Below are 26,692 nucleotides of genomic sequence, written 5' to 3' on the forward strand. Positions count from 1 at the left end.
GGTAACCCCGACCAGAAACCTTAAGTGTTGCAAGGTGGCAGTGGCTGCGCGTCTCTGTTGTCCCGCATGGTCCTGTGCTCACTCACTCACACACTTGGCCACAGCACTGCCATGTGGAGAGACACAGAGTAATCCCACCAGCCCTCTCCTGGTGTGGAAATGACCTGCTTCTTAGTTGCCAGGGGAAAGTCGTGTTTGCACCAAAATGCCTTCTGCTTCGAGAGAAGACCGAATCAGAGGAGAACTAACTGCCCAGTCAAGCTTGTCATTTCTCTTCAATTCTCTTCCACACAGAGAAGGAAATGGAGTTCCCAGCTCCCATGCAGAGAATGTCAAGGACACGGTCCTGCAAACCACTGAGGGCATCTATCTGGAAACAACTCTATTGCTGTCAATAATAAGACAGAGATAACGCCAACCCAATCGTTGTCATATACTTCCATCACTGTGGTACCAATGGAACCCTGCCAGCGCAAAGTTCTAGGATCACTCATTAGACCTTGAAAATTCTGCAGACCTGGAGGATGCTTAGTAGCTGATATGTCCCCTTTATACCAACTGAGGGGAGTCTGAAAATGTCCCCCAAGCCTCTACCACCAACTCCTCTGAAAGCAGAGTAAACATGATGTCTCCTTTGTGGGGAGAAATGACCTGCTCAGCTTTGGAGGCTTGATTACAGACACTGTAGTTTTCCTGCTTGCTCCTGCTGCCAAATCATGAGGGCACCCACAAAGAATGTGAGAACGTTGAGAGGTTAAAAAAAAAAAAAAAAAAAAAAAGCAAACCCTTACAGCTTCCTACCACGCTGGTGGTTGCCCAGCATCAGGTGACAACAGAAAGACAGACTGATAACAGAAAGACCCTGAGCCAGAACCACCCAGCCAAATAACCCCCAAATTTCTGACCAGCAGAGCAAAGATGTGCTTTTGTAGCTATTTCTGAATTGACATATCCCCTCCTAAAAGGAAGAGGAGGCTCACAAACTCAGGAAACTGAGGAAGCATAGGAACATAGGGGACTCAGGACACTAATGCACGTTATAGGACTAAGGATGCTAATGCACATTACAGGACTCAGGACGCTAATGCACATTACAGGGCTCAGGACGCTAATGCACCTTACAGGACTCAGGACACTAATGCACCTTACAGGACTCAGGACACTAATGCACTTTACAGGACTTAGAACAGGAAGTTTTAGGACTCAGCCAAATGTGTGGTGGCACACACCTTTAATCCCAGGGCTCAGGAGGCAGAGGCAGGCGGAGCTCTGTGAGTTCAAAGCTGGGTGGATCTCTGTGAGTTCCAGGCTGGCCTGTCCACACAGTGAATTCCAGACTGCTGCAGAGTGAGACCTTATCTCAAAACAAAATAAAGTAAAACAGGAAAGTTTTAAAAGTCAGGTGTTTCTCTCCAAAGTCACACAAGCTCTGAACAAACTGCAGGGAGAGAGGGACTCTTCACTAAAAGTGCCTGACACCTGAACAGGGAGCCCCAAGACTGTGGCTTCCATGAGCTGTCACCCACGCTGGCATGGCCCTCTTGGTTCTACAGCTGCCTCGAGTCATCCATGCTCCTGCAAGGGGCCCTCCACCCACATTCCACAAGCGACCCCAATAAACTCACTGCTTCACCAAGCTAAACCAGGATGGAGTCACTTCACTGGTCAGATGTTTGTCCATGTTTTCCCCAGGAAAAGCCACACAACAGGGTGATAATTCATATCCAGCTTAGACAGCAAATGTTAACAACTTTAGGAATTAAACTTACTATTTGAACAAACAGTTTTATTTTTGAAACAAACTGGCCTTGGACTGTTAATCCTCCTGCCTCAGCTTTCCCAGTGCTGGGATTATAGGCCTGTACTTTTGGTAAAAAGTAGATCCACACTTTTCCTTCACAAAAAAAATTCTCAAGATTCAAATCACACTTTTGTTAATTTTTATAGCCATTTTATCCCTAATTTGATATAAAGCATTTATTCAAGAGGCTGGCAAGATGGCTCAGTGGTTAAGAGCACTGGCTGCCCTTTCCAGAGGACCCAGATTCAAACAATCCCAGCATCCACATGGCAGCTCACAACTGTCAATAACTCAGTTCCAAGGAATCTGACACCCTCACACCAATGTGCATAAAATAAATTATTTTTTTAAAAAGCTTTTATTCAAGTAGCTGCTAAGGTTAATTTAAAAACCATACAAATTCCTGAAAATAGCCTTTTATGATTAAAAGGCTAGCAGTTCAAAAGCGACTGGTTTTAATTTTTTTAAGCAAAGAGAGTAGGCATGCTATTAAGTCGTGGGCCGATTGGCTTATTTTAGTCACTTCACTGTAGCAAAACTTCCAAGAGAAATAAAAGACTACAAGCTAGATCATATACTTTGGAGTTTTATAATAATAATAAAAAATTCCTCATTCATAACTTGGTTAGTCACATAAGTTGTCCTTGTGTGGGATCTAAACAGTAGTTTTCAAATTGCCTAACACTCCTGGGTGGCATAAAATGAATCTCAACAGACTGCTTGGCCCCCCAAACACACCTAAGCTGTGGAAGAAAGCTGTGCCAAGCAACGGTCAAAGGTGCCATATGCAGAAGACGTGAGGACTGCCAAAGCTGTCCCACAAAGGCTAACCCCTTCCACCAGGTCACTGAGACGCAGGGTTGTGACTCAGACAAGTCCATATGCAGAAGACATGAGGACTGTCAAAACTGTCCCACAAAGGCTAACCCATTCCACCAGGTCACTGAGATGCAGGGCTGTGACTCAGACAAGTCTTGACAAAAGAGCCTCGGCTCCAAAGACTGAATCAACCTTAGCACTGTGTAGCCTTCAGCAGTCATGGCTACAAATAAATGACATATCACCATGGAAACCAACAAAATGCCCATCCATTTTGCTTCACAGATGTAATTTAGACACCTGAAAACTAACATTCTGTGGAACTCTTTGTACTCCTGAATCCTTATCACGCCCAGTGACTAGTGAGTCCAGAGGAAATGCTATAAACTAATAACTGTAGGGGAAATGGCAGGGTGAAGTCTGTCTGAAGGTCCCCATGGTCTGGCAAGAGCAGTAACACCGAACAGAAGCCCGGAGAGGCACCTCTTAACAAGCGGCATGAAACTGTCCTCCCGCACACCTACAAAGGGTAACTTCTAAAGGTCGGAAGAAGAAAATGCTAATGACTGATTTTCTGTAGGGAGCCGACACTCATCACTGCGGACAGCAGTCCTGGCAGACAACATGGAAACAGCGATGACGCTTTTAAACTGTAGTTGTTTCCCTCTACAAATAAAAACGTCCGTAGAAGTCGGCGTCTGAGGAACAAAGCCCAGCTCCCGAGATCCTCTTGGGCTACAGATGCCACCACAGTGCCAGTGCTGAAAGCCTCTGACACAAAATGGGAAGGGGGAAGATTCATGGCAGGAGAGCCTCCTCTGTGACCAGTCAAGTCCATAAATAAGCTGCTCCAGGCCTTACAGGCTCGACCCATCATATTCAGCCTCAGCATGGCATCTGGACACCCTGCTGTTTCTGCCACTTTTGGCCAGTTGTTGGTGCCGACCCACAACCATCAGGTCCTAGTGACTGTCCAGGTCTTTCAGGCCACACGACACACAGAGAGAAACACATGCCTCTTCCAGCATCCCGGTTTATTTTCCCAGCTTCTGACGACGGGTAAGGAGGGCCAAGCAGTGAAAAACAGCCCATTTCTGGGGACAAGGGACCTCGTCGTGTCTTACAAAAGCACCCCCGGAGGTGGCTTTTCTCTTGAAAGGTGATTATTCAGGACTCTGCCCAACATCACACAGCCACTAAGTGGAGAAACAGAAATTTAGGCTGGTGTAGGAGGTCCTTCTGTATTTGTTGCTTCACTGGTTTAATGAAGAAACTGCCTTGGCCTTTTGATAGGCAGAACTTAGATAGGTGGAGTAGACAGAACTGAATGCTGGGAAGAAGGGCAGAGGGGCAGACGCCATGAAGCTCCTGCCAGAGACTGACACTGGTTTGAATCTTTCCCGGTAAGCCACGACCTCGTGGTGAACACAGATTATTAGAAATGGGTTAAATCAAGATGTGAGAGTTAGCCAATAAGAGACTAAACATAATGGGCCAGGCAGTGCTTTAGTTAATACAATTTCTGTGTGATTATTTCGGGTGTAGGCTAGCAGGGCAGCCGGGACCAAAAGCAGGCCCTCTCACACAACATAGGCTAAATCTGTCTGTCTCCTAGATCTTCCAGTGCCCTGCACTGTCAGCAGGTAGGAAAGTTCTCAGCAGTGGACTGGAACACTCCCGAAGAGGAGGACCCAACAACGATGATCTATGATCAAAATACTAAGTTCACCTATCTGAACTAAAAGAGTTTTAAATGCTTATTTTAAATGTTACACAGTGCTTAGTAGATAATTAGTGAACACATTTCTGGAAATTATATGCAACACTTACCAAGTGTTGAAGAGATACACTCCCACTTTCAGGATTAAAATCCCATAATCTATCAGTAATGGGTATAAATATGTATGATAAGGACAGTCATTTTAGGGTGTGTGTAATACTGAAAACATCCAAGTGGGGAAAATACCTAAAATCATACTCTAAGAAGCTGAAAAGTAAACTGCACACATAATAATCACTAACAGCGACGATGCGGAAAGATGTCATAACCTATCATCATGTAAACTGCAAAATAAGTTGTTGCGTGTATCACAAGTCACAAAAAATGACCTGCAAAATATATAAAAACATGCTATATTTTTCAGAGCCTTTCTTCATTTTTAACTGGTTATTTAAAAAAATCTAGACTGTTAATTCATAGTCTTTTTCTAGATAGAACTTAAGTCAGCTGTTTATGCTTACAATATAAATATTAAATATTAATGTGAAATTATTTTATTAAACTTTGGTCATATAGTCAAAAAAAGTAAAGTTTAAAATCTTTTCAGATTTTTAATTCATGCCTGTATCTCATTACATATTTCCTACATGTGTGATAAAAAGATCATAGGCTTTCTGGTTAATTAATACTACTCCCAGTCTAAAAATAGCAATGCTATGCATCCTCATGTTTAAAACTGAAGAAAAAAAAAAAAGAGAAGTGCATGGCTACATGGAGACATACTGCCCTCTGCTGGAGATAACTCTAGGCTGGCAGATAAAACGTCTACATCACTGTGTGTGTAGCACCAGACACCACTGGGTGCTGCAGAAGTCTCCTAAGAAAACAAACTTCCTTCTGTGCTTGAAAACACAAACTTCAAAGAAAGGAACTAAGACAGCAGCAGGTGTGAGACTCTCTCTGGACTCCTGACATAATGGTGCTATCACTATGATTATAGTCATCCTCTTATAAAGAAAATTAATGACTCTACCTTTTATAGAACTCAAAAGCGTATTAAGCTATATTAGGCATAGAAAATAGTTTATAGATCCTCTTTCATGGGACTGCGTTTCAAATATGGTTATTTCTCAAGTTAAAGAACATGACTAGTCAGCATGCACTTGATACTTGTGAATGACTGGGACGTATCCCACCATGACCACAAGCCAGACTTGAAGAAGCCTGATGCCCAGACTACTGTGCAATAGGGGGCATCTTTAGGAGTAGTGGCTCAAACTCTTCTTGGTGACTCCAAACGATTTTCCTTTTTAAGCGGATCAGTTACAAGGCTGCACAGGATCTCTGCATGCTGATTCTATGTCTACTGTAAGCAACTGTGGGGCAGGAACACTGATCCCAAAGAGAAACTGAAGGATGCTACTGAGCAGGGCTTGTCTCTAAGATCGCCTGGCATGCCGGGCTGTGCTCCCTGGAACCGTCTGGGCTCTGTATTAGTCAAATTAGTCATCAAGATCCGTGTAACACATATTCACACCTCACAACGTGTAAAACGAACCACAGGACTTTCTGAGAATACCAATTAAGCATTTCTACAGGAAATAGCTTTTCAGGTTTCAAGCCAACCCTTAAACAAGCCTAAAAACCCAGTTGAATAGTACACGATTATTTAGAAACAACAGAATCTAGACGCCTATAAAAAAGAAGAGATCTGGAATTTCCTAAGATAAAGCCTGTAGATGTCCTTGCCCCATGAACTGGGACATGAAACATATTGTGGGATATTGTACACTGTGCAAAGATTTATTTGCTGCGATTGGTGTAACGAAGAGCTGAACGGCCAATATCTAGACAGAAAGAGGTTAGGCAGGACTTTCAGGGACAGAGGACTCTGGAAAGAAGAAAGGCAGAGTCAGCAGCCAGAAGAGAGGAGACAAGAGGTTGAAGAGGAAAGGTAAAAAGTCACAAGGCAAAATGCAGATAGCGTGAATGGGTTGACTTAAGTTGTGAGAGCTAATGGCACAATCCTAAAGTAAGTCCAAGCTTTTATAACTAATAAGCAGTCTCTGCGTAGTTATTTGGGAGCTGGCTGGCGGGACACAAGACTGGCTACAGGAACAGGTGGACCGTCTGTTAATAAGTCTGTATGACGGCTGGTCCACACGTGGACAGTCTGTTGATAGGTCTGCATGACGGCTGGTCCACATGTGGGACAGTCTGTTGATAGGTCTGCATGACGGCTAGTCCACACGTGGACAGTCTGTTAATAGGTCTGTAGGACGGCTAGTCCACACGTGGACAGTCTGTTAATAGGTCTGCATGACAGCTAGTCCACACGTGGACAGTCTGTTGATAGGTCTGCATGACAGCTAGTCCACACGTGGACAGTCTGTTGATAGGTCTGTATGACGGCTGGTCCACACGAGGACAGTCTGTTGATAGGTCTGCATGACGGCTGGTCCACACGTGGACCGTCTGTTAATAGGTCTGTAGGACGGCTGGTCCACACGTGGACAGTCTGTTAATAGGTCTGTATGACGGCTAGTCCACACTGTCGACCTGATGGGAGCAGGGCTTCTGCGCATGCTGTGGGACCTGTCTTGATTAGATTGCTGCGACAGGAAGACACAACCACTCTGAGGGACAGCACGCCCTGGGCTGCGGTCCTGGATGTTATGAAGGATCGTGACAGCTGCCTCAGGCTTCCCCATGTTGGTTTTCGTGCCACGATGAACTGTGGACAAAGCAGACCACTTTGTCCCGGGCGCTGCTTTGTCATTAGGTTTCTTACCATGGCAACAGAGGAGAAGCCAAGTGCACATACAGCGATTACACCACCCCCAAGATGCAGTTACAAGACCAGAAACAGAGCTGAAACAAATAATCTGCATTGCACGTATCGACAAAACAGATCTATTTCTACTCATTAATCTGTAAACTATGCCTTGAAAGGCTCATGAGAAACTGGTAGTGGGACCTCTGGGCAGCACTATATGTTTAAGAAGAGGGTGGAGAAAGGCTTATTCATGACTACACCTTTCTACACTCTGGTATCTCCAAAAAAAAAAAAAAAAAAAAAACCAAAAGAATAATATACAACTTATATATGATACCTATTCCTAGGATCCCTTACCTGCCCAATTCTACCTAATTCTAAAAAAAAAAAAAAAAAAAAAAAAAAAAACCAAAAATAAAAAACCACTAGGACAGGTGAGTGCGCTAGGGCCAGGGTGGTGAAGGTGCTACCACCAAACCTGAGCAGCTGAGTTCATATGGAATCCACACGGTGGAAGGAGAGAACTGACTTCTATAAATCCTCTGGCCTACACACACACACACACACACACAATACATACACACACACACACACACACACAGATACACACACACACACACAGACACACACACACACAATACACACACATACGATACATACACACACACACAGACACACACACAAACACATACAGACACACAGAAATACACACACACACTACGGAGTGTGCATTCATACATATATACATGTCAACACTCACACACATGTTCACAAAAACAAATAAAATGTGCTAAAAAAATTTAATTTTTCACCATAATAATTTAATTTTGATAGAAATTCTTTCAGTGTTCAGGAAGAGAGCACAGCCTTACCTTGAATATGATGACGATGGGTATGTCTTCAGACAAGGTGTTGTGCCTCAGATAAAACCGCCCTTGCTTCACAGCCATGTTGGTTCTGCTCTTCTTCTCGTGGGTGGAGCTATGAGGAAATACAGGCAGTTAAACTGCACCCCTACCCAGGAACCCCAATAGCAAAGATCAGTACCCTGTGGGTTCAGCTGTTCAACAACCAAATCATCCCTAATTAATTGGCTTTCAAAGTTACACAAGTTCCTGCCACTCCTGTGAACACTTAAAAACGCTACAACTGTCTCTCCACCTTCAAGACTCCGGTGGAAACACTGTGGATGAAGGTGTGATGAAGGCGTGCCTTCCTAATCCCTCCCTTCCCCGTGTGCTGCTGGCTGGTTCGTGAGGAAGGGCCTTGTGCCAGGCTGGCCTGCACTTGCCATGTGAGGACGTGAGGAAGGGTCTTGTGTCAGGCTGGCCTGCACTTGCCATGTACGGACGTGAGGAAGGGCCTTGTGTCAGGCTGGCCTGCACTTGCCATGTGAGGAGACCTGGAACTCCTGCTCCTCCTCTCACCTCCTCAGGGCAAAGGTTACAGCTGTGTGCCGTAGCGCCCAGCTCTAACTTACATCATTTTTATTCTACCTGAATTACTTTGATCCAATGTAGGACATATATTCATGACTGATTGTTTTGAAGAGAAAAATCTCAAAATGTGGCAGACCACATTCTAACAAGAAATGAATTTTAAAGTTAGTTATCCAAAAGAATTACCCACAGTATCAGCACACAGTGAAATGAAGTCCTCATTTAGCTCCTTCTATAGCTGTCTCAGTAGGGAGAATCCTAAGAGACTACTAAACACTGCAAAAGCTCTGTGCAGCCATAACAGTAGCACACACTGACTGCCTACTACACTGCTGTCATGTGGCACACGCGAGTTCTAATCTCCACCTGACAGCACGGACTGAGAGCTCCCTCTATGAGGAAACTGACTTAGAGAAGCTACGTAACTCCCCACTGTGGTGTCACATGCAGAAAACACCTACAGGATTAAATCCAGAATGCTTTGGCTCCAAAACTCTGTGTGGTTGAAAGAGAAGGGGGCTGAGGACTCTCACAGTCAAGGAGACCCCGAGCTTAGCTATGAAATAGAAACAGTATCATTTATCTGAATTAAAACACATAGTATAAGGTGGGAGGTGGTGGAGCATGCCTTTAATCCCAGCACTGGGAGGCAGAGACAGTTGGATCTCTGTGAGTTCGAGGCCAGCCTGGTCTACAAGAGCTAGTTTCAGGACGGGCTCCAAAGCTACAGAGAAACCCTGTCTTGAAAAAACAAAACAAAAACAAAAACAAACAAGCAAAAAAATGCATAATATACCACAGAAACTGAATGGTTCGTATTAAGTCTTAGATAAGCAGGAAGTGGCCATTACTGTCAGCTGCCTCTCCATTGGAAAGAAGCCTACTGCACTCTCTGCTGTAGGTGACTACAGGCCGCGGAAGAGAGAATACTACACTCTGCTGTAGGTGACCACAGGCCGCGGAAGAGAGTCTACTGCACTCTCTGCTAGGCTACACTCTTCCTGCCCGCATAACCCCCAAGTTCCGGATCACATGAGAACAGGAGCTGCCCACGTCCTACAGGTGCTGCCGCTGCAGACGACAGGTGCATCTGAAGAAAGCTATGCTGGGCAGCTAACCACAGCATGCTCAGTCCATGGTGCAGTTCATGCAATATTACACAGCAAACAGTCCTTACTTACAAACCCCACAAAGGAGCATGAAAACCTTGAAGTGCTTTTGTTTTTTTCCTTAAGTTTCTTTAATGCTATAAAGTACACAAGTTAAATTAACCAGTGCCTCTCCAAATGCCACCTTCATCTCCAACCATTGAAATCAATATTGTGTTTACAGACTTATACAACAGATGATTTTTAAATATACTATCTACTATTGAAAGAAATACTGTCCCCGCCACATGAGAAGGCACCCACCCACTATTGCCGAAATGATTAATATTTTGGAAAACACCATCTGTTCGCCATACCTGGTAACTGAAGCTCCAACGGCCCCTTTCCTATCCGCCTCCACAATGATCCTGTTCTTGGAAAGCTGCTCTTGAATAAGAATAACTTTCTCGACTCCTTTAACAATGAAGTAGCCACCTGCCCAGGAAGAACAAGAAAAGCTCACCACCTTTTCTGCACCCAGTGTGAGTAGGTGCCATGGTCTCCAGAGTACCAGTTTAGACTGGCCCTGAACTCGTGTGCCCGCCTCTCAAGCTCAGATTACAGCAGGAGGAGCCTATGACCGTTTGCTTCAGGCAGCAGCAACCGTGCCCTTGAAGGGGCTGCTGACACTGTTCTGTGAACCGAGAACCATATCAGCACATGGTTTTACTTCCTGAAGACAGAGTGTATCTGACTGCTCTGTTGCCCTGGTTTGTCTTGCTGTCAAGCTGACACACTGGAAAGAGGGGAGCCCAGCTGAGGAACTGTCTCCCTGTTTCTGGCCTGGTGGGCATGTCTCTGGGGCACTGTCTGGATTGCTGATATGAGAGGGTGTAGCCTACTGTTCCCTCCCTACACAGAAGGGCCTGAGCCATAAGAAACATGAACGTAAGCCCAGGAGTAAGCCCAACAGCAGTGTTCCCTCGTGGTTTCTGGGTTAGCTCCTGAACTAGCTCCTCTCAATGACGGATTATGACTTGGAAGAGTAGTAAATCTCTCAAGTGGCTTTTGCTGTGTTCACCAAAGCAACAGGACAGGATAGAAAAGCTAGGACGGTTTGAGGGGGACTTGTTCCGTGGCTGCTTGGAAGGTAAGAATACAGAAAAGGCAGATAACGGGGGCCTGGCTTGTAAAGATTCGGAGGGAAGCAAAGGCTATCAGGGCTGTCTGTCTGTGTGGTATTTCCATTAATAATCTGTGGAAATGAGACCTGTCTTCCTGTGACAATGAAGGCTGGTTATCTGGGACTACAAACAGTTGTGATCAATGAGAGACCAATATCACCAATGAGAAATCTTCCAGAAAGTATGTCCCCGGGGAAGCATACAGAAGCTGTGGTCCAGAAGGGACCAAGCCTGCATCACAAGCAGGCAGCGGAACTTGATAATTTAAGTCTTCTATGTGGTAGTGGTTTTTGGCAGCATCAAAACTACAGGACTGAAGGAGTCATGAAGAGAAGCTGAGGGCTGGCACCATGCTGAAGAGTGAGTCCCCAAAGAGCGACCAGGAGAGGTCGTTGGTGGAGACTCCAAGATACTGGAGATGGCTGGATCATGGGATGTCTACCAAGGACATGGCAGGTGGGCAGTGAGGCTGATCTGCGCCTATTAACAAGCTTGAGCTACAGATGGCAGAACCAGAGAGACAGAGCAGTCCAAGACTTCTAGAACCGGAAGGCCATCGGTGCATCTCAGAACAGACACTGAACTCTACATTGCTGGATTCGGATTGTGTTTTGATCTGATGACAACTGTGCCCTCTCCTCCTTAGAATAAGGAAGAATGTAATTTTTTTTTCAGCTTTACAGAGGTCCACTCATTAAGAGACCTTGAATTTTTATAGAGACCTTGAACCTTTAAAGCACTGCAATTTTACAGACTATGGAACTTATACAGTTGCACTATATTTTGCATTGTGTTATTAACATGAGATACTGGGAACAAGCCAGAAAGGAAAAGTTGTGGTGTAACAGTGATATGTGTGTGTGTGTGTGTGTGTGTGTGTGTGTCCAGCTGATGAGGGCTGGACCTTCCATGGGCCTGGGTTACAGAAGACAGGTAGAAGAACATGAGCCCAGGAGCAGAGAGCCGCATTCCTCCGGGTTTCTGCTTCAGACCCTGTGTGAGCTCCTGCTCAGACCAACCTCAATGAGAGACTGTGACCTGGAAGTGTAAGCCAAATAAGCCCCTTCTCCGCCAACCTTCTTTTGGCCAAGGTGAGTACAATGGTAACAGAAAAACCATCTATAACTTCCGCATATTTTACCAAGCCAGCAGGCATACCAGACAGATTTAAAAAAAAAAAAAGGTATATATTAAACAGATGAATTTTTAGGTCTCTTAAGCACAGGAATGACCTGGGATCTTCAGTGGAAGCTGATACCTGCTCCAACTTTTCTAACGGATCAGAAACAATAGCAGACCATGATTAGGTTTCCAAAATAATGTTTATACTGAATAAAAGTAATGGGCAGCTATTACATAATTTTTTCACATAATTCAGGAATAGGACAGAATGAGGTTTGATGTGCAAAATATAAGCAAAGTCAAGGTAAAACATTTAACTTATGAAACCTTGGTTAGAGTCTAGCAAAGTAAGATTCTTACTAAATTCTTTCTAAAAGCAACCAGGTGTGGGAGGAAATGCCCGTAAGCTGGGCACTTGGGTAGAGAGAGGCAAGAGGATCAGGTGATCGAGGCCAGCCTTAGCTATACAGTTAAGACCACGTCTCCTTAAAAACAGCAAAACAAGGCAACAACAACAAAAACCCCGGATACAAGGAGTTCAAGTAAAGCAGGTATCACCCAATTTAAATCCTACATGAAGGCATTTGGAAAACCTCTACATTCTGTTGCTTGAAATTTTGTCAAAAATAATCCAGAAATCATCACAAAAATATAAATCTTAAGAGCTTAAACAACAGCAAAAAAAAAAAAACACCTCATTTTTCTCTTTTCTATATTTAACATAAACTGTAATGAGCTACTGGGGTCTTTTCAGAATAGCTTAGACAGTAACTGTGAGAGTCTCAAATTTCAAGTATATCAAAAGAAACTACTGAACAAAGGCAGAAAGAGAAGAACAAGCCCTGACAATAATCAGAAGTTAGGCTACTAAGATTTAAAGCTAACAAAAGAATCGCACATTTTTAGAAATCTAGAATAAAGCTGGTGCCAAACCTTCAGAAGTTGATGAACAGTTTCCCAACTTCATTAAAAAGCAGAAAGGCTACAGCAGAACACTAGGAAAACAGACAGGGCAAGGAAAGCGGGGGAGGGTACCCCAAGCCATCACACATACCTGGGTCTAATGGGCATTCGTTCAATTTGGCAAACTCTGCCGGAGTTTTCCCTGTCAGAACACAGTTTGAACTTCGTAGCATGATGGGCATTCTGTTTAAAGTAAAACAAACAAACAAAAATTTATTATGCACAGACTGGGGCATAAAAAACACAGAGAACACATGGCAAAGGAGCCTGCATCTCTGGGTACCATGTTAGAAGATTCCATGAGAGATCAAGGAAAACCCAAGATTTCCCAGACACATTTTCTGGCACAGACAACAAAAATCTACACCTGTGCTGGATAATAGCAATGGCCCAGTTGAGAAGAGAATTACTAAGTGGAGAAAACTGTCAAGAATGTTACTTTAGGAAGACGAAGAGGCAGACTTCGGAAAAAGGAGTGGAAGCACTGTGTGAAGCCAGACAGTCTAAAGCGCACCTAGTCAGACCTCTAGAAAAGCTTACTAACAGGGTCAAAGGCTATGGATTCTGAGATGTGTGAAAGCCTTCACAGTACTATCTACACAGAATAGAGGACCACACCCAAACATACAACACAGCAAAGTGGAAGAGAAGGTGTAAAACAAGAGCACAGGCAGATTACCAAAGGAAACTGAGCAGACTGACAGACCTGAAGAACTGAGAGAGAACAACCTACATTTGGGTGTTCTCTTAGTGCCACATGGAGGTCACGCAGAGATGCTTTCAAACACAAACTAAAAATTAATAAGACCCTCACTAATAAAATTTCTAGAAGAAAGTTTCTATCTTCAGAAGATGGAAAATAAACACCAAACCAAAGTCTAACATGAAAACATGCATGGTGCACAAAGAAAACAAAACGAGGGGCTGGAATAATGACTTGTGGTCAAGAGCAATAATTACTCTTCCAGAAGACTCAGCGTATGTTAAAAACCATCTCTAAGGGACCTGCTGTCTTCTGCCCTCCTTCAGAACAAAGCACACATGTAGTGCACATACACACATGTAGACAAAACACCCATACATGTAAAATGATAGTAAATTAAAAAAATAAAAAAGCAAAACAAATGCACAGAAATGTAACTAAATGTTAACTTTATAAAACTACAATGATTTTCAATTTATGGGTTAAAAAGCAAGACAAGAGAAACATGATAACAAAAGTCAAGGATTTGACCCATGTCAAAGTTTTCTAAGACGTTACTTTTCTTAAAAGAATAGTAAAGAATTATACTCAAACTCTGTTAAGTTTTGCAATTTATTTCTAAAGTAGCATAGCCAGAAATGATATGCATGCCTTTCAGAGCAGGTAGGAAAAAAAGAGCTCCCATTAATTCAACATGATGCAAAGCAGAAAAACTAAAAACATGAAGTTGGAAAGATTTCAAGTCCAGAATACACGGACAGAAATATATGCAAATATCTACTTCTATACATGTAAACTGTGTGTGTGTGTCTCTGCATGTGTGTGTGCAATAGATGTAAATGAGGTACACCCTCCAACAAATTACAAAAAATCTAGGTACACAAGGTTTACCTCAAGAAAACCAAAGCCGGGTGGTGGTGGCACACACCTTTAATCCCAGCACTCGGAAGGCTGAGGCAGGTGGATCTCTGTGAGTTCAAGGCCAGCCTGGTCTACAAGAAAACCAAAACCATTTTAAATTCGTAACTATTTCTACGAAAGTCTCAACATATGTCCCTAATTAGGAAAAGCACGTTCCAAAAATCCTAGCTGGTGCTATCCATTATTTTCAAATTTCTGGGAGACAGTAACTCTTCCCTAACTACTGTGACACATCAATGTCTAGGGTAACTACACATGAGATGCAGCAAGAAGCCCAGTGCAGGAGAATCCAAAGACATCCTAACTGACCTACTGAGCGCCCACTGCTGGTGTCAGGAGAAGAAAAGAAAAGCATTTCCCCAGCTTTACAAAACGTTCTACAATTAGTAAGAGCCACAGCTCTGCCTGGCCCTTACTCTAAGGATCCACAAAGGAATTCCACGAGATAGCTACTGCTTCTGGAACACTCCTGAGGGAGTCAGGCAAAGCAGACTTATTAATTTGCTCAAGATCACGTGATGGGGCTGAGCTCCAGGCAGTGGCTCCAACAGCAACTTCTCTTCTCTCTCACCTGCCAATGGGTAAGGCGTTGCGGATTATCCTCTGGCTGCCGCGGGTGTACTCAATGTCCACTGAGATGGGGGCAGAGTACGTCATGTCTCTCAAACGGCACTGCAACAAATCACAGTTACTGCCCCTCTGCTCTCCGGAGCTACCCCTAGGAGCATGGCCCACGCCAAACTGAACTTTCCCCAAGAAGGGGATGACATCGTGTACTGGCCTACATATTGGTAAAACATCCCTGGTCCTTCCAGTCCAAAGATGGAACATTAACCGAAGAGTAATTTTCTTCTCATCAACCTGGTGCAAATGACACGTTACGTGTGTTTCCACATCGTTACAACAATCCGACTGCTCCTTGCAAATCCATCCATAGAGACTAATCAATGATGCTGGTTACGTGGTTCAAAATTGTGAACTATCACAGAGGTAAGAAAAGTATGAAAACTACACCATAAAACACCTTCCCAAGAGATAGCTATTCACAAAGACTCACCACACCATGCTACCAGCTTTTAAATCATCAGGGGAATTTGAGAAATTGTTGGGATGTGTGTTAACTTGACATGATAACAAGCTAAAGAACACCTTCAGCTGAGCCACAGGAAAGCACGGGAGAATGCCCCAGTGCCTTCACAGTACTATACCGCAGTTATCTGGCAGTTTACAGCTTCAAGACAGAATTTCTCTGAACATTACCCACACAATTCTTTGTGTTAAATTTCATCTGTTGCTTCCACTGAAAGTCAGGTTTAAATTTCTTTAAACCTTTCCAACAGTGGCTCAGATTTTAAAATTTTAAGTTTCCTATTCCTGGCCAATAAAATTTGCTTATGTGGGGATAAAAGAATGGCTCAGGGGTTAGGAACACCAGCTTCTCTTCCAGAGGACCCAGCTTCAATTAAAACAAAAATCTTAAAGAGTATACATTAAGAGCAGACTCTACGTCAAAACAAAACAAGTTCAAGTAAGGCAAGATGCACAATTACCTCATGAGGGGACACTGGTCTCGTTACATTGAAACTTTCTTCAACATCGGGAAGGCCAACGTAGATATTAAGATATCTGAAAGGCAAATTTCTTTCATCAATCATATGTCTTTAAGAACATACACAACTGATCCCTGAGTCTTTAAAAAGCACTCCTTGCTGAGGACGACAAACACAAGTGATTACTGACTTATTCTGGAAGTGATAGTTCCTATAACTTTACAAATGAGGGGAAATGCTATCAAAGTATTTCTGTGAATGAGTCTGTACAGTGTATGGATATGTACATGTGTGTGCACAGGTGCACTGGAGACAAGACATTAATGCTGGGCTGCTGCTTTCCACCTCGAGTATTTTTAAAGATTTACGTTTAATTTATGTGTTTTGAGTATTTTGTCTGCATGTAAATACACTGTGCATGCATGGTACCTGCAGAAGCCAGAAGAGGGCACTGGCTCCCTGGGAACTGGAGTTAGAGGGTTCTCAACCACAAGGTGGGTGCTGGAAACAGAACCCAGGTCCTCTGCAAGACCAACCAGTGCTCTTAACTGCTGAGCCATCTTTCTAGTCCCTCCACCTTATTTTTTGAGACAGGGTCTTTCGTTGAACATGAATTAGCCTGCTGAGTTAACTACATTCAGGCTCCGGAACAGCCTGTCTTCACAAACCCAGTGCTATGGTAAGAAGCAGACACTGCTGCAGCCAAGTCCGCACGCCATCCACACGGCCACCTCCCGCTCTCCTAGGTACAGACCCAAGTCAGCACGCCATCCACACGGCCACCTCCTGCTCTCCTAGGTACAGACCCAAGTCAGCACGCCATCCACACGGCCACCTCCCGCTCTCCTAGGTACAGACCCAAGTCAGCACGCCATCCACACGGCCACCTCCTGCTCTCCTAGGTACAGACCCAAGTCAGCACGCCATCCACACGGCCACCTCCCGCTCTCCCAGGTACAGACCCAAGTCAGCACGCCATCCACACGGCCACCTCCCGCTCTCCCAGGTACAGACCCAAGTCAGCACGCCAACCACACGGCCACCTCCCGCTCTCCTAGGTATAGCTTTAGAAGATAACACAGGTAACACTTGCAAGTAAAGATATATGCACAAAAGGGCTTACTGTGTGACTCACTGTGTCACACTACAGATTGCATGACAAGATTTATTTTCTTCTCTTTTTCACTTATTTTATTTTATTTTGTGAGGGAGGTTACGAGGGTAGAGGGTGAACATGAAGGGAAGGGAAAATGAATGAATGGAGATGCATGGTGAAGAAGACACAAAGAATAGATAAAAAGGAGAAAAAAGATAAGTAGGTTTTAATAGAAAAATATCAGAGCTGGTTCTATATAAATAACACCCAATGAAAACAGCAACGTGTAAGGCATTGCCTGTGCTATGTGAGCATCCAAGTTTTTGTTGAATTAAACAAAAAGGAGGACTTAAGAGACAAAAATATACACTCACTGGTGCAAAGGAGGGGGATAGTGGGAAGGTAGTGATGCTCTAACTACCAGGAGCAGCTGGAAACCGGGAAGGAAGCAACAATTTTCGAATACTGCTCGGCACAGGTCCTAACCCCTCTAAGACAGAGTTGAAATTAACCCAGAATCCAGCACAAGTCTTACTGAGTTACCAGGGAATAACATAAATGCTGAAATGGGAAGAAAGAACAGCGTCCTTGGGAAACGGCAGTTTCCTTGAATCCTGTCAAGCTGAAGACAGAAAGCACGGTGTACGACTGTCCTCTAGTTAGTGGACATTCTTGCAGACATATCAGTATGAGGTTACCTGGTATATGACCTGAGGTTGAAATTTTTAAAAATTAATTACAGATCTATGAGCCCCATTTCTCACTGTCAGGATAAGAAGGGTAGACTGTTAGAATGAGGGGTACTGTGAGCCAAGAATCAGGGGCCTCAGTCTACAGTCTTCAATACAAACAAAATGAAGAGGACACAGATGTGTGCGCGAACGTGTTAGTGTGCGCACACTTATTTGCTAATGCTGTCTGCCTTAGTGGTCATGTGTAGATGTACAAGTACTACCTTCTAACAAAAGACTAAGGCACCTTGAAGGAATGGTTGGTTCCCTGATGGGGACAAAGAAAAACACAACAACTATATAGGATAGCCTATGGTTCCAGAAAGTAAAGTGGTTGTTGAAATATCATAAGAGCCCATTTTGAAAGGACATGGAATCAAGCTTAAGAATTTCCCTATGGCAAAGCTAGAATAATCTAAGTAAGAGAATAATAACATTGGCTTACAAACAACAGAAAAAACTAAAATCTATGACCCTGGACTTGAGGCGGGAGAATTGTCTATATTCTGTCAATCATGTTTTAAATAAATGCTGATTGGCCAGTAGCTAGGTGGGAAAACCAGACAGGAAGTAGAGGTGGGACAATAAGAACAGGAGTATTCTGGGAAGAAGGAAGCTCTTCCCACAGTTCTGCCCAGACCACCGAAGCAGGATGTGACCTACCCCGCTGAAAAAGGTACTGAGCCATGTGGCTAACATAGATAAGAATAATGGGTTAATATAAGCTACAAGAGTTAATAAGAAGCCTGAGCTAATGGGCCAATCAGTTTATTTATTTATATATATATATGTAGACCTCTGTGTGATTCTTTGGGGCCTAATGACTATGGGAACCAGGCAGGACAGAAACCCCAACAAGCAGAACCTTATGTTACATTGGACTGATGTAAATATAATATACAAAAGGCACAACGAGGGCATGGGAACATTAGAAACTGAAGGAATGACAGGTGGTGGTGGTGCATGCCTTTAATCCCAGCATTTGAGGACAGCCTGATCTACAGAGTGGGTTCCAGGGAAGCCGGGGCTACACTGAGAAACTGTGTCTCGGAAATAAAAAAAGGGGGGGGGGGGAGAGACTTAAAATTATCACATAATAGTATCATGGATAAGAACCATCAAATCAGTAGTGAGGAGCTGTGTATGTAGCTCAGTGTAGAATACTGGTCTTGTAAACATGAAGCTTGGGGTTCAATCCCAGGCACAATAAATTTTTCTCAAAGAATTAAATAAAATTAGTAGTGAAAATGGGGCTGGAGAGATGGCTCAGAGGTTAAGAGCATTGCCTGCTCTTCCAAAGGTCCTGAGTTCAATTCCCGACAACCACATGGTGGCTCACAACCATCTGTAATTAGGTCTGGTGCCTTCTTCTGGCCTGCAGGAATACACGCAGACAGAATATTGTATACATAATAAATAAATAAATATTTAAAAAAATTAGTAGTGAAAATATTGAGATTTGCATTGTCCAAAGGATCTCCCCATAGGTAGTTATTATAAAGAGAAAAGATAGTATTCTTACAACGGAGAATTCTGAAAGACAGTCACCACATTAACCAAGAAAACAGAGTGAATATCACCAGCCACAAAGGATGTTGGCAATTGTACCCTCTGACATGAGCCAGCAAAAATGGCAGAAACATTGTGAGGTGTTATGGCTTAAAGTGTGTAACTTAACCTAATCATGAGTAAGTCCCAAATACTCAGAAGGACCCTTTGCAAAATCCCCTCATGCTGGGGAACCTCCTTCAGCCAATGGCCTTTGAGAGGCTGGACCAGGTTGGGGGTGACCTTGGGTACTAAAAAGGTATGCACTCTGTGAGTTCTCGTGTTCTCTCTCTCTCTCTCTCTCTCTCTCTCTCTCTCTCTCTCTCTCTCTCTCTCTCTCTCTCTCTCTCTCTCTCTCCCACCCCTCTCTGGCGCGCGCACGCGTGCACCTAGATGCGGGGTTTGGTTCCTGTTCCTCATTTGTGCAGAGGACTGTAATCTGTGAGTCTCCCCTAAATAAAGAACCCTTAAAAAAAAAAAAAAAGAAAAACCCTTAGTATACCCTATTCAGAGCTAGTGTGGGACTATTATATTTGTGTTCTCCTTCATTGTCAGACTACTCAAAAGTGTCATGGCCAAGAACCACCAGGCAAGACCAAAGACAATCAGATTCCGGAGACCAACAAACACAATCGCAGCCTTGAACAGATACCTTGGCAATTCAAGAGCCCTTAAAGAGGACCTGAAGTTGGGTCCTCAGCACCAGCCCAGGAATGGTGCCCCAGGGGATCTGAAGTCCTCTCTGGCTTCCAAGGGCACTTGTGCTCAGCTAAACACAAACTCTCACCTAAATATAGTGGAGGATCTGGAACATCCTGACTCAGTCTTATGATAAAAAGCCATCTTATTACAGGCCAAAGTAAGTTCATCCCTGTCTTTTTGAAAAACTTGGATCTGACCAGGTCTTGACCCATTTTCTGGAATTTGACATGTTCTACATCCTATACCCTAACCTCCATCCTGATAAATTCTGTGAAATAATTCTGAAATGTTCAGTTAAATGCCTAGGTAACCAAAATTCATCTAGAAATCCACCAACCCTTGAAAACCTCCCAGTCTTGCAGTTTTGGGGGTTACGTGAACCCTACTTTCTTCTCTTTCTCCTATGTTCGATGCTATTTTCTCAAACCCCACTTTAGGGAAATAGCCTCATCTGACAGAAAATAAAGCTTGCATAATTTGACCAAAGAATTTGGGTCATGGTCTTTACTCTTGTGTGATGGGATTAACAACAGAAAGGCAGCCTAACACGGGGCCGGGGACTGATTCTGCTACAAGAAATAGGATGAATGGGAAAACACCAAGTCAAGCCTATACTTCAGTAGGCAGCACTCCATAAATTAACTCCCTGGTTCTGAGGACTGGGGTCTGATCACAGACAGGGAAGTAACACAGGCTGTCTGAAGAATACTGAGAACTTTTTCTTTTTCTCAACGATTTTTCTATATCTATAACTCATCAAAAGAAAGGCCAGCTTAGAAAAACTAAAAGTTTTAGTAACTTTTCAATTAAAATTCTATTTAGAATCAAGTAAAAGTTAAATGTGAGGAGTTGACAATTAGTTTACTGAAGGGTAAAATAACGGCTGTACAAGAGATGTGACAGCAAGTACAGCCATGCTAGTATTTAGAAAACAATCAGAGCCAGGTGGTGGTGGCACACACCTTTAATCCCAGCACTTGGGAGGCAGAGGCAGGTGATCTTCGTGAGTTCAAGACCAGCCTAGTCTACAGGAGCTAGTTCCAGGACAGGCTCCAAAGCTACAGAGAAACCCTGTCTTAGGGGGGGAAAAAAAAACAATCAGAATAAACGTAAGGAGCTGGTTTCTTACTTTAAGTACCACATGGGGTCAGCGTCGCTCGTAACCTTCTCATTGGCTTTCATTATCTTCTTTATCTGCAGCAGAAGGTCAAGGTTAGGGACAGAACTCTGACTTCCACCTGGTCCTCAGTTCACATCCAGTTTGAATCCGGATGCTTACCTCGACATTAATGAAGTAGTTGAAAGAGTCTATATGCTGCTTCACGAGGCCTTTCACCTACACACGGAAGAATAAAGAAAGGATAAAGGATGGTAATAAGGCACAGGTGATGTGCGTCACTCTGGCCACAGGAACCAAAGTTTCTCAAATACAAGTAAGGGAAAGAATAATAAATGCATTTAGTTACAAAAAACATTGAAAGGACCATCTAGAGATTTATTGTGCTATAAATAAGCAATTATTATTAAAAATCAAAGAAAAAATTACCTTTAAAAATGCTGGAAGCAGCCTCCATTTTTCCTGTGGACCAAACAATAAGACCATGAGAATTCTGCAGCAGTACCCACAAAACACAATTACTATGACGCACTAAGTTTACCACAGTACACTGGAAGAAAACCAAAAGGGGAAAATTTTATCATGTGTCACTATAAACATGTTTATATATGTGCATATGCACATAAACACATCCACATGTACCACAGGTTTCCCTACACAGACTATAACCTCTTCGTGATGACAAGTTCCCAAACACTTCTCACATTTATTCTTACGGCACATCTTGCGTGAGGCTTGCAGTCTGAGCGTGGTGAGAGAACCAGATTCTTTCTGAACCCAGCCACCTCCAGGACTCAGGGGTCGGTCCTTCACTGAAGACTCCTCCCCTCTTAAGCTGTATGACGTCACTAGTAACAAGGCAGCCTCTTCTCACTCATCTCGGCTCCTAAGGAAAGGCCCACGGACAACGGGGGGCTTTGTGGCAAACAAAGATTGGCTTTAACTTCAGGGACCTGAGAGCCACTAGAAAGTTCTGAGTGGAAGGGTCACGTGATAGCTTTGTGCCTCTTAACTAGATCATTCTGGATGGCAAGACAGGCAACAGGAAGGTCACTTAGCTAATTGGCTGACTGCAGGAGCCCAGGCGGTACCAACACAACCAGAAAATGAGAAATTGTTAGCTCAGAGACATGATCTGGAGCAAAGTCAGTGAGATTTGACAAGAGACTACACGGCTCCCCTGAGAAAAAGTGAAGTTAAAATGAACAGCAGGGTTTCTGGTCTGAGGAGCGAGAGGCCTGGGCCGGCACAGATGAGTACATGGGGACAAGTGGAGGAGCAGCAGGTTTTCAGGTTTAGGATGCTGGGAGTTTGGTTGGTGCATGTTTAGTCTGAGATTCCAATCAGACATTCAGAGAAATGTCAAATGGGCAGCAGATGCCTGGAACTTACAACTTACAGTGTAAATTAGGCAACAGTTATTAAGACCAAGGGACGATGAAATTACCTAAGGAGCAATGGAAAAGAGTTGCCCAAAATAAGATCAAAAGCCTAGTGCAGGGATATACCCTTTAATCCTAGCATTTGGGAGGCAGAGGCAGGCAGATCTCTGAGTTTGAGGCCAGCCTGGTCTACATACTAATTTGTATGACAACCAGGAATGCATAGTGAGACTCTGTGTCAAAAACTGGAAAGAGAGAGAGAGAGAGAGATCAAGAATTTCTAACATCTAAAAATGAGGATGTGGGGAGGCCCCAGAAAGCAGGCAAGCCAGTCTCTGATAATAGAAAGCAAGAATGGTGTTTGTTTTGCTTTCTTTGTGGGGAGGAAGGGAGCTGAAAAGATTGTAAGAGAAACTTATGGGGTGAAGGAAATGTCCTAGAGTATGTATTGGGTATTTACAAGTATCAAAACCAAAGCAACCAACACTCAATATCTGTGCAATATTAAGTTGTATTACATCTGATTAAGCAGAAAAAGAGCAAACAATTACAGCTTAAATTAAATTCCTATGCTGACATCTATGTGACCTGGCCTACAGGACCCTGGAAGAGGTAGACCAATTAAGAAAGTGCCAGAAGATGAACTCTAATTCAATATGACTGGCGCCCACAAAACAAAGGGGAATTTGGACAGACACATTTAGGGACACTGTCATGTCAAGATGAAGACAGACGTCACAGTTATACTTCTGAACACAGAAGACACATCAAAGACTCTCAATATACCAGCAGGCAGTAGGGAAGAAGGAGGCAATCAAACCGTTCCTGGGCTCTGCTGTGAGCTTGACCTTGGACTTTCAGCCTTCAGAAACCTGAGAAACTAAATTTCTGGTTTTTGTACTCTCCAGTTGTGGTACTTTGTTTCAGCGATCCTATATACTCCTCTATCTTTTCAAATTTTGCTCCCATATTTAAAAATTCCCCTTGGGTGCCCAGTGAAATCCCTATATCACAAAGGCAGGAGTACACAGCCCACAGTGGGAAGCGCAGTCTGCCACAAACTCTCATCTCCTCTAGAAAAATGGGAAACCCTACCTTACTTAATCACCCAACTCCTAGATGTGCCCTCAATCACCTTATTAGCCTTTTCTTTGAAAACTACTGAAACCTTTGAGCCAGATGTGGTGGCTCAGGCCTATAGCACTAGCAACTAGGTGATGGAAGCAGAATCAGGAGTTCAGGATCAGCCTTGGCTATATAAACTCAAGTCTAGCCTAGGGTACATGAAACCCTGTCTCTACAAAAAAAAGTGCGAAAATGTATTAACAACATTAACTTGGTGAAGATTTCAAGGATGGTAATATTTCTTCAGAAAGAAAGTACAAGATTTGTTAGCAGAATTCTAGACATATTCATTCCATGAAATCGGTTTAAATTTAGGAATGCCCCATCCACTGCACTTAGGGTGTGGTGGTTTGAATAAGAAAAGACCCAGAAGGGTCCAAGGTGGTAGCCAAATCCTTAATCCCAGCATTCAGGAGGCACAGGCTAACCTGATCTACAGAGTGAGTTCCAAGTCAACCAAAGCTACACAGAGAAACCCTGTCTCAAATCAAAACAAAACAAACAGAAAAGAATGGACCCAGAGGCTCACAGATTTGAATGTTTGGTCGCCAGGGAGTAGAACTGTCTGAAAGGATTAGAAGAGGAGGGCAGTGGTGGCGGTGGCGGTGGTACACGCCTTTAATCCCAGCACTGGGGAAGCAGAGGCCAGTGGATCTCTGTGAGTTCAAGGTCAGACTGGTCTAGAGTTCCAGAGAAACCCAGCCTTGAAACAAACAACAAAACAAAAGCAAAAACAAAAAAGTAAGAAAGGAAAATAAGGATTAGAAGGATTAGGAGTTGTGGCCCTGTGGGAGGAAGTGTGCTACTGTAGGCGGGCTCTGAGATTTCACAAGCCCATGCCAGGCCCAGTCTGCTTGCATACAGACCAGGATGTAAAAGCTTCCAGCCACTTCTCCAGCACCATGCATGTCATCACGTTCCCTGCCACGATAATGGACTAACCCTGAAATGGCTGGCAAGCCCCTAATTAAATGCTTTTTATAATAAGAGGTGCCTTGGTCATGGTGTCTCTTCACAGCAACAGGGCAGGAGAAAATCTAAAGTCTTCTGTTATGTTTTGCCAAATCTGGTCAGGGCTATTCCTCCAGCCTCTTTCCCACCATTGCTTATTCTACCTGCTCTGAGACTTTTTCTCTTGTATGCATCTACTTTCTTGTTTTTTTTCTCATTCCCATTTGTAGAATAAATTCTGTGTATCCATCACGTGACTTCTGCAGGAAGGCACTGACCCCTTCCTACAGTATCTGTGTGTCCATCACGTGACTTCTGCAGGAAGGCACTGACTCCTTCCTACAGTATGTGTGTCCATCACGTGACTTCTGCAGGAAGGCACTGACCCCTTCCTACAGTATCTGTGTGTCCATCATGTGACTTCTGCAGGAAGCCACTGACCCCTTCCTACAGTATCTGTGTGTCCATCACATGACTTCTGCAGGATGGCACTGACCTCTTCCTACAGTATCTGTGTGTCCATCATGTGACTTCTGCAGGAAGGCACTGACACCATACTACGGAATCTTTCACAATCCCTTGTGTTTCTAATACTGTTAGTTATTTTCTCCAGTCTTATTCTCTGTAGCGGGCTCCTCGGGTCTTGACATTTTTCCTGAATGAATAAAGTTACTGGCTTTGCCAAAAAAAAAAAAAAAAAAAAAAATTCCTAAATTGACAGTGGAGACTCAGAAATTGACATTGCACTTATTTATACTGATTTAGTATACATTCTCATTTAGTTTTGTGAAATAAACTACAATTTCATAACTAATAAAGATTTATCTAAACAGTACTTATTAGAGCAATATTTTAATATACTGAATTAAATGAAAATGTCATTTCCTTTTAGCTGGCTATTTACTATTCAACTTTCTAACTTATATTTCCTCTACAACTTTCTAGACAGGAGCACCTTTTTATTTGAATTAATCATTTCTAGCATATTTTTTCCTTCATATTATAGCATGGTAAGAGAAGTTATTCAAGCTCGGGGGCAAGTAATTATTGATTGATAATTTGCTGATCTTGAGTACTTATTGGCAGTGTCTTACCAACTTAAAACAAACAAGCAAACAATTGGATGAGCCTCCTGACCTTAGACACCTTCAGCTGACAGGGAATGCCTGGCATGGCGGGTGTATGAGGGAGGCATTCCAACAGAAGGAACCACTGTGAGCAGGGAGCCGGTGGGGCTGAGAACACTGAGGATGTGTGTGTCTTGCTATGAGTTAGACGTGGTGAGGAGGGTGGGGACACTGAAGAGACTTGAGGTCCTGACTGAGACAGCAGCAGGGTACAGTGGCTCAAATGCTGAGTCAGGGGCAGGGAACACCAAGATCAGAAAGCACTGTAGTGGTCTGTGAGCCCGACAGCCACTCGCTGAGCTAAGATGTTCAGAGACAACTGAAAGGAGCATTAACACTGGAACGCAACACTGTGATCTACACTTGAGGAGCATATAAAAAAAATTTAAAAGAAAAAACAAAATACCCTCATAATGTTTTAAGTAAGTTTACCATTTGTATTGGCCACGTTCTTAACTACCCTTAGCTGCATAGACTACAGGCGACAGACATGCCTGTGAGCAGATCCTGTTGACATTGTGAAATAAGCCAAACACAGAGGTGAATACTGGGTATTTTCCCTAAGAGACTTTCGGGAACTCGCTCTGGACCAATGAGCCTCCTATCTCCACTCCCCAAACGTTGGGATTAAAGTCGAGTGCCCCCCACGCTCTGTTTACGTGTAACTCCCTGTTTAAGTGTGAAAGCGGGAACCACACTCGGGTGCTCTGAAAGAGCAGCCAGCAGTACTCAACCCTTAAGACACCTCTCTGGGCCCTAAGAACGTTTTATCATTCAGTACTACTGGTCATGTCACCCCCGTTTAAACAGTTCGAAGGTACTTTATC

At 43.6% G+C, this 26,692-nt stretch overlaps 1 protein-coding gene across 1 annotated transcript in view; it reads right to left on the reverse strand.

The window, feature by feature from the left end:
* The window catches only part of Polr3b (RNA polymerase III subunit B), a 101,572-nt gene that overhangs the window by 73,894 nt on the left and 986 nt on the right, over positions 1-26,692 (reverse strand). Inside the window, exons 2-9 of the mRNA XM_038314765.1 lie at positions 21,710-21,742; positions 21,443-21,499; positions 21,293-21,357; positions 16,087-16,162; positions 15,108-15,208; positions 13,004-13,095; positions 10,021-10,138; positions 7,989-8,097 (exon numbers count right to left, since the gene is read on the reverse strand). Of these exons, the coding sequence (XP_038170693.1) occupies positions 7,989-8,097; positions 10,021-10,138; positions 13,004-13,095; positions 15,108-15,208; positions 16,087-16,162; positions 21,293-21,357; positions 21,443-21,499; positions 21,710-21,742 (651 nt within the window). The remainder of the gene's footprint in view (positions 1-7,988; positions 8,098-10,020; positions 10,139-13,003; positions 13,096-15,107; positions 15,209-16,086; positions 16,163-21,292; positions 21,358-21,442; positions 21,500-21,709; positions 21,743-26,692) is intronic.

The sequence above is a fragment of the Arvicola amphibius genome, chromosome 17 (assembly GCF_903992535.2).
Source record: "Arvicola amphibius chromosome 17, mArvAmp1.2, whole genome shotgun sequence".
Lineage (NCBI taxonomy): Eukaryota > Metazoa > Chordata > Mammalia > Rodentia > Cricetidae > Arvicola > Arvicola amphibius.